Source organism: Schistocerca gregaria, chromosome 1, assembly GCF_023897955.1.
Source record: "Schistocerca gregaria isolate iqSchGreg1 chromosome 1, iqSchGreg1.2, whole genome shotgun sequence".
Classification (NCBI taxonomy): Eukaryota; Metazoa; Arthropoda; class Insecta; order Orthoptera; family Acrididae; genus Schistocerca; species Schistocerca gregaria.
In genome coordinates, this window is record NC_064920.1 from 412,460,327 (window position 1) to 412,472,861 (window position 12,535).

A 12,535-nucleotide genomic window follows, 5' to 3' on the forward strand; every position below is an offset into this window, starting at 1 on the left:
GAAAGAACGATTACATGCACATGGATACTACACTGTTATGAAGTATATAGCTGAGCTACAATAACTATTCACACTTCTGTATGCCGATCCGTTGCTAAATACTTCCTCTGAATTACAAGATGTCTATCCTCATATTTTTCATCCTTATTTTGCATTAGAGATCAAACATTCAAAGGTTAATTTTTACACAGGAACAGCGTCTTATGTCCAGGTCAGAAAGTTATAAAAAATACTTGGTTTTAAACAGAATGTGATACTTTCAGACAGCAATTTGTAACACACTGCTGCTACCCTCATTAACAAAATACCCTGAGAGGATAAAGCCTGAGATGTTACACAATGCTCATAACATTTATATGATGGTTTCTTGTGCATGTTAGTTTATCACAAAAGTAGACAAGCTTTTCTTGACAAATGTCATATGATTATTAAAATGTTTACTTGCGAAGCTTGAAGTATAATTAAATAAATAAATAATTTCTATGTCATCTGCCTACATAGTATGGTCAGTAAAAATATATATAACTATCAGAAGAATGACAGCTGGTATCTATTCAGAATGAGATATTAATGTAAAACACTGGTATTTCTGCTCTCTCCACCGAATTTTCAGCTGCAACATTCAGCATCCAAATTTTATGACCAATACAGGATTGACACAAAATATCTTAATTTTATGAACAATTTGTAAGTTTCTTAATACAATTCATAAGAAAGAAAGCATCTGTGAACAATGAAAAATAGAAGACAAAAACTGAACTAATGCAATGATTATATCATAATATGCTTACAAGATGATGTAATTGTGGCTTGTACTGCTAAGAAATTCATGCTAATTTAAGTGGCACATTCGAGTAGATCCATCTTTCAGAATTATTGTGTGCATGTAAACCACAAAATGGGACAATGTGCAATGTTACCACTTGTAGTAAGATTTAAAACAAGGATTTAAGATTTAATGTCCCATTGACAATAGGATAATTAAAGACAGAGTGCATGTTGGGACTGACCAATGATAGAAAAGAAACAAGATTTGTTCTTTCCAAAGGAATCATCCCGATATTTACCTTCAGCAATTAGGGAAGTGATGTAACAGCTAAAAATAAATGGTCAGAAAGCTTCCCCTGAATGTAATCCATAGCTTACCCTTTATACCTTCTAATTTGGCAGTAGTGATGTAAAGCTCTAAAGAGAAAATGTCTCATGTAATAAAATACATTATTCTCATGATCACAGAATACAAAAATATTTTCACTTCCTAATTTACATGAAATGAAGGGCTCACACGAAACAAAAAAGTAATTTTTTTCATATTTGCACATCAGAACTGCCATGGTTCATTTAATTTGAAACCAAGACTAGTATTATCACAAATGCTTACAAATTTACACATGTGGTGCAGGAGTATGAACCCTCCAATTTATAAAATGTTGAATTGTTCCTTCTGAGAAAGACTGCAGTGAGAAATAAATTGTTGCTGTTTTTAGTATATGTTTCTATTATATGTTTCTATATCTTGAAACAGCTTAATATCTAAGCTAGAATTCAGCAAGATAATACATAAAACAGCATTTAGAGTACATGGTATCATAAAAATTATATGTGAAAACCTGACATCAATAGACCTAGATAATAAATTTACTTAATTTAGTTTAACCAACAACTACAGGAAATGTACTTACAACATTTGTATCAAAGGAAAATTCAACTGAGGTCCTAATAAATTTTGAGAGAATGTTATTGGCCAGTACATACCTTCAGGATACATAAAAGGTACATTACTGCCAAACAGCTCATACAACAGTAAAAGTGACTCAATATCTAGCTTTTGGAATTAATAGTTCCTTGTTCAGGGAGGAGAGAGGGATAGGTTGGGGAAGGTTAAAATGGGAAGACATAGACAGATACACACAGGCAGTCATAAGCAATGTGCCTTTTCAACAAACTGACAATATAACCCAACAAAAACACAATGTGGCACTGCTCTGGACACTTTTTCTGTGACTAAAGGACTATAGAATTCATCTGTTAATCTTGATCTGTGATTGTCATATCATCTTAATGGGAACAAGCTCATTTTCAAAATAAACTTATGAAATCAGTACATCATGAGGACATCAATTCTACTCAGACAGTGCGGTAAAGCCCCAGTATTTCGAGGTTGCGTGTAATTGAAGCTGGTTTTCCGAAAAATAAAATTTTACATAAGCGTAAATTAAAAACCCATTTCAATGAGTTGTCCATGAGTACATTTTACAAACTTTCGAATGTGTTACATTTCGAACTTACTTTCAATTTTCAATATGCAATACAGGTAAAACTGTACAAGTTTGAGTATTTGTTCATAATGGACAGAAATAATCTTGGCCTCAGGCTGCTAATGCAATTCTATTACAGATGGACAGGTACTATCAGATTTCGAGGAGTGTGCTTGCTCTTTCTCTGTCAGCTCTTCAATAATTGGGACCACCTGACAATCAGTTGTACAGTGCATACCATCCTTATTGTTACCCCTATTGTTGGGCCTACTTGGCAATGGAGGTCATTAAAATACAATATGCCTAAGAAAAAATACTGTAAACATTTTACACCAACGGCTGCCCAATGTGTATGCACAGTGTAGTTGGTTGTGTAGTAACATCTGTACGGTAGTGAGCCCAGCTGTGTCACATTAGTTTAAAGGGGTTGTATGTATGAAAAGTGTACTGCAAATATGTAACAGTGAGTTTCTTAATGTTTTAATTCACAGATTACAATGAGTGATAGGAGTATGAGAAAAACTGTGTCGTTGAATGTGAAACCGGAGGCTTTTTTCAAACTATACAAAGGAGGAAGATTAAAAACACTTGCTGCTGAGTACGGAGTCAGTGAAGAGAGAGTTCGAGGCTGGCATAAGTGGCATAAATGGTTCAAATGGCTCTGAGCACTACGGGACTTAACATCTGAGATCATCATTCCCCTAGGCTTAGAAATACTTAAACCAAACTAACGTAAGGGCATCACACACATCCGTGCCCAAGGCAGGATTCAAACCTGCGACCATAGCAGAAGCGCGGTTCTGGATTGAAGTGCCTAGAACCACTTGGTCTCAACGGCCGGTGATTGGCATAAAAACAGAGACAAAATTAAGAAGTTTTCACAACACAACTGTTCTATTTTGTCATTTGAACGGATGAGAAAATCTGAGTAAGAAAACACAGTGAAGCTTTACTCGTTTGGTTTACTTAACAAAGACAAAAAGGAAATCAAATTCCAGGGCCTATTCTGCAACAAAAAGCTGTGTTTTTTTAGAAATTAGTTTACGGAAGCTGAGGAAGATTTTACTGCACGTTCAGGATGGTTGGGTAGGTGAAAGAAGTAATACGGCATAAGGCAGCTGGAAATTTGCGGTGAAAAACTTTGTTGATTCTCAAACTGTTGCACAATCAAGAAAAATTATACAGAAAGAATATCTTACTCCTGATCAGCTACATAGCTATGATAAAATGGAGTTAAATTATAAAATGCTTCCATCAAAAACTCCAGGCTCAAAAGAGGAGGAGGCTGCCCTGGCAACAAAAAATTTAAAGAGAGGTTAATAGTTCTCGCTGCACTGAATGTGAGTGGAGACCATAAACTGACGTTGCTGGTAATAGGAAAGTCTGCTTCACCTACAGCTTTTAAAAATATCACAGCTTCCGCATTGTCTGTAACATATGTCCACCAAAACTCTGCCTGGATGGACTAAATATTTTTAAGAAGTGGTTTTTCGACGATTTTGTTCCGGTGACTAAAAGATACCTAGCAAAATACTGCTTGCCTTGCACAGCAATCTTAACATTTGACAATGCTGGTTCACACCCTGATGAAGTAGAACTGGCAGTATTCGCACATTGTTCTTACCCCCAATATGACGACTTTATTTCAGCGTATGGATCAAGGCATTTTCAATGCTTGAAAACAAGTTATCGTCGTCATTTGCTTCAGATGCTACAATAAAAGACATAGTTTACTGGATAACCTATTCATGGTCTGAGGTAAAGGCAGACACACTAGAAACGTCTTGGAACCAGATTCTGTAGAATGAAATGGATACCTACAGTACAGACGAAGATGACCTACCACTGGCAGAACTGATGAAAAAGCTTGCTGTATGTGAAAACGCGAATAAAAGTGATATTTTAGAATGGATGAACAGTCTGAAATGACCTATGTTGCAATTGCTGAAATGGTTAGTGAACCCACTGGAGACAATGAGGAATTGTCTGAAGAAGTTGTACTAGTGATCACTCATACCAAGGATTTCGCCAGTGCTAGATCTGGGACTGCATAATATCAGGCAGCAAGCAAAAGCTACTCGAATTGACACCATAGTTCTTAGAAGATGGCGTAACACTGTTGCTAAAAAATAAGATTCTGTTTTAAAACAAATGCCTATGGACAATCTCTTTTGCAGCTTGGAAATGTGTGCCCATGTATGTAATATAGCACACATAGCTACCATACTGTTTATTTACTTTTTTAATAATTTTTGTGCTCTTTAAACATTTACTCATGATGGTAAAATTATGGAACATGTTTTATGCTCAAGAATTATGATGTTCTTGGAAAATGAACAGCTCCTCTACAAAAATCAACATGGATTCCACAAACAGAGATCCTGCAAAACTCAGCTCGCTCTATTCCTCCATGAGATCCACAGCACAGTGGACAACGGCACTCAGGCTGATGCCGTGCTCCTTGATTTCAGTAAGGCATCCAGCACTGCCATTTAATGAAAAAAATACAAGTTTATGGAGTATGGAACAGACCTGCTATTGGATTCAAGACTTTCTTGCAGACAGAACTCAACATATTGCTCTTAATGGAACTAAATCGACAGATGTAAAGGTAATTCCGGAGTACCACAGGGAAGTGTTGTAGGACCATTGCTGTTTACAATACATATATAAATGATCTGGTAGTAAGTGTCAGATGCTCTTTAAGGCTATTCACAGGTGATGCAGTTGTTTATACCAAAGTAGCAACAGCAGAGAATTGATGAACGGTGCAGACTCTGGCCGTTGACACTGAACATAAACAAATGTAACATATTGCTCATACATAGGAAAAGAAATCAACTACTGTACAGCTACACTACTGATGACAAACAGCTGGAGACAGTGTCTGCTGTAAAATATCTAGGCGAAACTATCCAGAGCGACCTTAAGTGGAATGACAATATAAAACAGATAGAGTGGCACGTTTCATTATGGGATCGCTCAGCTGGCGAGAGAGCGTTATGGAGATGCTAAACAAATTCCACTGGCAGACTTTACAAGAGAGACATTGTGCATCATGGAGAGATTTACTACTGAAATTTAGGGACAGCACTTTTCAGGAGGAGTCAGACAACATATTACTTCCTGCCACACATGTCTTGTGTATTCACCACGAAGACAAAATTCGAGAAATTAGAGCCAATACAGAGGCTTACCAACAATCATTCTTCCCATGCACTAATCACGAGAGGAACAGGGTTGGAGGGATCAGATAGTGGTACTGAAAATACCCTCAGTCACAAACCATTAGGTGGCTTGCGGAGTATGATTTAGATGTAGATGTAGATTTTCCCCATTGATTTAGTGATATTTCCATATTATCTGAGTTTGTTGTAATTCCAATTACTGGGCTCTACTGTGTCACAACTTTCAAACATAGAATTAATAAGAAAACTCTAGAACATCTTTTCTCATAAAGCCACTTTACATCACCAATGCTACTAGGAAACTTTGAGTCAAACATCAGGAGACTGCTAACAAAGCACTAATGCTTCTTGTTATTGTCCTTCACTCAAGCTGTAGCTCCTAATACGACTGGAGCTGTGGAATATACTCCAAAACTAATGGACAACATGCTCAAAATTTACTTTGTTTAATTTACACAATTTATCCTTTTGAGAAAACGTACACTAACAGACACTGAAAGCAAAAAGCCATTCATCTCGTGACACCTACTTACGAAACATGAGGAAACAGTTCTCTATGGAAATTTTGAAAATAATTAAGGGGATAGAGGATAATGTTAAATTAGTTATACATGAGTGACAAGAGACACTCACAATAAAATCATCAATAATAACAGTGATATTAAAAATATCTTCCATAATTACTTTACAGTGTCCTGTGAGTACAGATGGTATATTGTACATAGTTGATATAGTGCACAAAATTCTAATGGTCTACTCTCTATGGTGAGTTTCTAAAAATCTGCAACACAAATCAAGGTGAAACACAATAGAAAAATTTCATATGTAATGAGGACTTTGGAAATAATATTGTAAATCAAATTTACATACATTTCATTACTTTCACTGCATATTGTAGTCACAATGAGGAACTATGTGTTACCTCAAAACAGTAAAAGCATGCTACATGAACTGCTGTCATTGTCTTTACAAAACTAGACCTTTCATTTTCTGAACCCATGATGATCGAATAAGGAATCTTCTAATTTGCAGAAATGTGCCTTTTAGCACACAAATTATGTAGTTCCATAATTTATAATTCCAACAAAAGTTTTGTAACAAAATATTTGGAATTTAAGTATCATGCATCTTTACCACAAATGTAAACTGAAATTACATTAGTCCTTGTACACATATTTGCAATAATATATCTAGTGGTCTAGAGCACCAGTTACTTGATTTTAAATTGGAATACTGTGAGTCTGCACACAATTTGACTCACACAAAAGTAACAAACACTACTACTTGATGAATTTTGTTGTTGGAGACATATTTATCTGTCTAGCATTTCATCTTTCAATGATGGAGACATCGTCAGAGGCAGTAACTATTCAGAAATCAGGTATAAGCTCAGAACTCTTTATATGTATCCATGCAACGGCCATTTTGTGAGTCAATACACCTAAGAACACACCAATGTATGTTATGAAGCTAGTAGTGATGAAGAGTTAGTCCTGTTTGCTTTATTTAGCACTCAAGCCAATTTTAACCTTTCTTTGCTGTAAAGGTTGTTTTTGTGATTTTGAATTTCTGTGGCCTCTCTGTACATCCTAGTATAATAATAATTGGTTTTATCATGATCCAATCACTAATATTCTATGAAGTACAGAGGGGCCATAGAAGTTCAAAAGCACAAGAAAAAAACTTTAACAGAAATGAAGAAGGATTGAAACTAGACAAGTAGTGGACCTTAGTGAGAAATATAGCAAACAGGCCCAACTTTTCCCCACTAAAAGCTCCATAATATACATTAGTGTGACTCCGTAATCTTTGGCATTGAACTGATAATGTTTGGTTTGTTGAGCCAGCAACTGCTTTCCAAGTCATTATAGCCAGCAGTGATGTCGGCAGCATTAGGAGACAAAACATTACACACAGAAATAAGCCTTAGACCACAGCCTAATGTCCACTAAACAAACATCACCAAGGACACCAATACCAGCTGTGAAAGCCCTCACTTTATGATTAAACAATCCTACTGTTTATTAAATGATGAACACACAGAAATTTTGTAACTTTGGTAGTAGATTGGTATAGGTATACCATTACATCACAAATATGAACACAAACATTTAGATACACGATTTTACCACTTAAGTATTTTAGAACAAAATGGATACTGTATGAATTACATATAAAATTCCCATTACCACTTAAACTCTGTATTTGTCTCTGCTCTTCATTTCAATCTTTGTAACAACAATTAAATAACAAAATGTCATTCTATAAATAGGAATGATAGTTATATAAGCATAGGTACAAAAATAAAGTCATATAAAAATACTTAAGTTAGACAGAAACATCTTGCAATAATTATCCAGTTTCATACAATAACAGTCCAATTCTCTGCATATTAGTTTTTGCTTAAGAAGTATGCAATACACAGCAGTACAAAATATGTCATTAGTACATACATTACAAAAATAGTTACACAACATAAATGAATAACTGGTCTGCATTAAATTAGCTTTTTACTTTAGCGTGACCTTTGCAGTCTGCAGGTTCTTCATGTAAAATGGTTTGTCGAGCTGGTCTTTGTCGATAATCGGCATTTAACACTCTCAAGAAAAGTATTATGTTCATCAACATAATGACAGCCATAGCTGAAAAGATAGAAATCATCATTTAACAATAATTCTAGAATAAGCAAGTTGCAAAGAATGTAAGAATGACTTACATATACTGCCCAATGAAAAAGCTGTTAGAGTGAGTTCATCTCGATGGAGAACCAACCATCTCGTCATCCAGCCCAACGTCATTATCCGGAAAACTATAAACGTCACTGTAAATCAAGGCAATACTTAAACAAAGGTATTTGGTAGAACAAATTGGATAATTTATTTTTAAGAAAGCATATAAAGTTTCCACTGGAAGCTACAACCGCATCTGTGAAAATTAAGAACACTGAAAATTATGACCACCACCAAAAGTTTTCCTTCTCAAACATCTCCAGCATGTTCTACTATTTACTACTGAATTTAGAAAGCCTTTCAAGGTACTGAAATGCTGAATACATAAAATTAAGGAGTGCTAAGCAAGCAATAGAAGAAAGGAGGAGATCTGATGCTCTTGCAGCATGCAACAATGCTGTTGCACCAAAATGTTCCATATATGGCACCATTGAGGTTTATGTGTAATTCTCTGAAATCAGTGCTCCTGATTATAAAATCACAGCATTTAAAAATTCATGAATACTTTGACACACATCTGTGAATATTTGCCTAAGACAGTACCTTTGAAGCATAATAGCACTAACACTCTGTACTGACTGTGCTGCTATCTTACTGACGAATACTATGTCAAATTTGTACAAACTGTAGTTAACTGATTTCTGATGACTTGTCAATAAGTCCTTCATACAATAACACAAAGTACTTGTCCTGAAAGATGTCCATCAGATGAAATGGAAAAAACATTTAACAGGACATTTCCTCTATATTCTGTCTGCTTTTATTCTGTACAGGTCTACATGACAGCTAGCCCAGTGCGCAAAACTCAGGGAAAGGAAACCCCAAGGGCTACAAAAGGTCAATAAATGTGAGATAAAGGACAAAAGAAGTAAAGGAGGCAGAGGAAGAAAGGCAGACAAGGTGACCCATCTAGGAAGCTGCAGGAAGCCCCTGAAAGCAGGGTGCAATAAGAAGACACACATCCCCCAGCTCTCGCTGCTTACCAGAGGTACTCCACTCAGAAATTGTGTAGGAAAAGACTAGCAACCCAGACAGGGAAAGAGAAATACAGAGATACAAAAGATGAACAAGTGCGACAGACTGCACAAGAGAGAGGAAGAAGAGTAAAAATAGTAAAGGAGCAATTAGGGTGAGAACCAGGTTGGACCACCAAGCCCTGACAGCCACAGCCTGGTCTAGGCAGAGAAAGCAACAGAGTGTTCTGCCAACTTGACAGTGGGCCGATAAGGTTAAATGCACCTCCCTTAAAAAGAGAGTGGTAAAAGTCCCCTTCATGAATAAAACATTAAACTATTTCAGCTACTGAGGAGTCGTCTCTTAACACCAGAAGTAAAGAGGCAGTGAGATTTTTTCTCCAAAAAAATATCAATATATATCAGCACTGTTTTTCTCCAAAAAAATATCAGTATATATCAGCACTGTATTTGCCCCCATATATTTATATCAAAATGGCAATATTGGGTGCTGAGATTTTTACTTTATATTTTTATTTTTTTCACTGTTTTCGGTATATATTTTAAGCCGTTGTATTGAAATTGTTGTAGAATTTAGTTTTACTCTCACTTTGCGAAGGAGTCTTACTCCTTTTTGAGCTTTCATCAGGTCTGGTTGGTTTGTTTGTGGGGGTTGACGGAACCAAACTACAAAGGCCATCAGTCCCTTTTCCCACAATCATGAAACACCCGCAAGGAACATAAACAAGCAACGGAGATGACAAGGGATGACACAGAACAAGAAAGACATAGATAAAGACCAGAAAAGTGGAATTAAAAGCCAACGACCAAGAGACACACTAAAAAGCTCAATCTAAAACCATAGGCCAAAGGCCAGACTCAACACAAAAGAGAGATTGAGAGACAAAAGCCCCCTGCACGAACAAAACTCAGAACTAAGCCTGCCATGGCAGTGCCATCTGTTAAAAGTGCAGGGAGCGTATCAGGCACCGCAAATGTCCTCCTGAGCGCAGTTAAAAGCTGAAAATCCAAAAAGATGTGGAACACTGTCAAAGCTGAACCAAAGAGACAGAGAGGCGGATCCTCACGGCGCAAAAAATAACCGTGCATCATCCAGGTGTGGCCAATCTGCAGCCGGAAAAGTACAACACAGTCCTCGCAAGAGGCCCACAAGGAGGAGTGTCACACACCGGTAGTCTCCTTGACGATCCCAAGTTTGTTGGGTGAAGGCAGGGTGTGTTATTCATCACCCCACACTCTGAAAGGCCAATCGCCAAAGCTGGTACACCGACAGCCTGTTTGGCCAGCATGTCAATATGTTCATTACACGGGATGCCGACATGACCCAGGGTCCACGTAAAAACCACGGAGCAAGGGGAATGATGCTCTCCGCAGTTTACACAGATGGGAGGTGGGGTACACAGAGTATTGGGATGTGATGGGTGTCCGCAATCTCGACATGTGACGCTGGAAGTACAGTGGGAAGACATATGGCCAAACTTCCAGCATTTAAAGCACTGCATCGGGGGAGGGATATAGGGCTTTGATGCCACAGTGGTAGACCATCACCTTGACCTTCTCGGGGCAATGTATCACCTTCGAAGGTCAAGATGAAGGCACCGGTGGCAACCTGATTATCCCTTGGATCACGATGAACACGCCAGACGAAATGAACACCTCAACACTCAAACTGACGCACAGCTCGTCATCAGACTGCAAAAGAAGATCCCTGTCGAATATAATAGCCTGGACCATACTTAAACTCTTATGGGGTGTAATGGTATCTGAAATATCCCCCAACTTGTCACAAGCAAGTAATGCCCATGACTGGGCAGAGGATGCTGTTTTTATCAAAGCTGACCCAGAGCGCATTTTGGACAAGCCCTCCACCTCCCCAAACTTGTCCTCTAAATGCTCTACAAAGAACTGAGGCTTCTTGGACATAAAGGATTCCCCATCAGCTCTTGTACATACTTGGTAACGGGGTGAATAAGCTTTGCTGCCATTCTTAGCCTTTTGTTACTCCCATGGTGTGGCCAGAGAAAGAAACGATTTCGGGTCATATGTGTTTGCATTAAATTGAGCCCTGGAATGCTTAGAAACTGCTGGCCGCTGGCCATCAGCAAGAGAAAATGTGCCATGCTTCACTGCTTGTCATTCGCCCTTAAGCCATCCACTCCGACCAAGGGCCTTCCCCATGGGCGTCACCCAGCCGCAGCAAGGGCCATTATCAGGAGCCCCGATGCCCCAGGGCGATAGGCATCTACTCCTTGGCATACGTGAGGAGTTAACGGCGCAGGCACAGCAGAGCGATCCCTTTGTTGACAGGGGGCTACAACCAACATGGTACATAGCGACCCCACCATAACAGACTGGCTACCGTGCTAGATATCAGGTGCAAAGAAGTCCATGTCTGTCATCAGTGCAGAAAGCGACACAGCATATTGGATGGCAGAAACTGCACCCAGAAATGTATCCTCACCCAAGAAATGGAGAGTGAGCGTGACTGCAATGCAACAACGAGAAAGCGGGCAAAAGCTCTCAATGCACAATGGACACGATGCACCATGTAAGGCGCCCTTCTCCAATTGGCTCACTGTTTGGAAAAATTTGGAAGTATCGAGGTCAAACCCTACAGGGGACCATCACATAAAGACCAAAACGTGTGAGACTCCTTCTTGTCGCCTCTTATGACAGGCCGGAATACCGCGGGCCTATTCTAGCCCCGGACCCACACGGGGGTCATCAGGTCTAATCTTTCTCTTTGGCCGTGTTAAAAGAATATTCATGGCACAAAAGAAGAAGTCCAATTTCACTGGAGGATGTTCAAATGTGTATGAATTTCTAAGGGACCAAACTGCTGAGGTCATCGATCACTAAACATACACACCACTTAAACTAACTTACGCTAGGAACAACACACACACACACACACACACACACACACACACACACAATGGGGGACTCGAACCTCCGGCAGGAGGGGCCGCACAGTCTGTGACACGGCACCTCAAACCACTCGGCCGCTCCGCACGGCTTCACTGGAGAATGGTGGTGTGAATGGAATAACAAGATTTCCAATGAGAAAAAACAGGATACCAGTTGCGTTAAAAAAACAAATTTTAAAGCAACTGGTGTGCTATTCCTTCAGATTGGCATTCTTCAAAAACAGTTGCTGAAAGTGATGAACAAAAATCTAAATGACAAAATTGGTCTTTAAGATGGATGGACATGTGTGGGGGGTAATGATGACGTAACTGACGCTCAGCACTACCAAGAGAAACTGCAACATTTAGCTTCAACATGCAATTTTGACACTATAATTGCTAGGTCACTGGTGTTGGTAGAAATGAAAAAAAACAGGGAAGTTGACATGAAGAGTTCTGGACAAATCCACTGCGTGATAA

The 12,535-nt window shown here is 38.5% G+C and overlaps 1 protein-coding gene across 1 annotated transcript in view; it reads right to left on the reverse strand.

The window, feature by feature from the left end:
* Positions 1 to 653: 653 nt before the first annotated feature.
* LOC126349943 (TLC domain-containing protein 2-like) overlaps positions 654 to 12,535 on the reverse strand; it is a 63,443-nt gene continuing 51,561 nt past the window's right edge. The window contains exons 5-6 of the mRNA XM_050002472.1: positions 8,163 to 8,267; positions 654 to 8,088 (exon numbers count right to left, since the gene is read on the reverse strand). Of these exons, the coding sequence (XP_049858429.1) occupies positions 7,949 to 8,088; positions 8,163 to 8,267 (245 nt within the window). The 3' untranslated portion in view covers positions 654 to 7,948. The remainder of the gene's footprint in view (positions 8,089 to 8,162; positions 8,268 to 12,535) is intronic.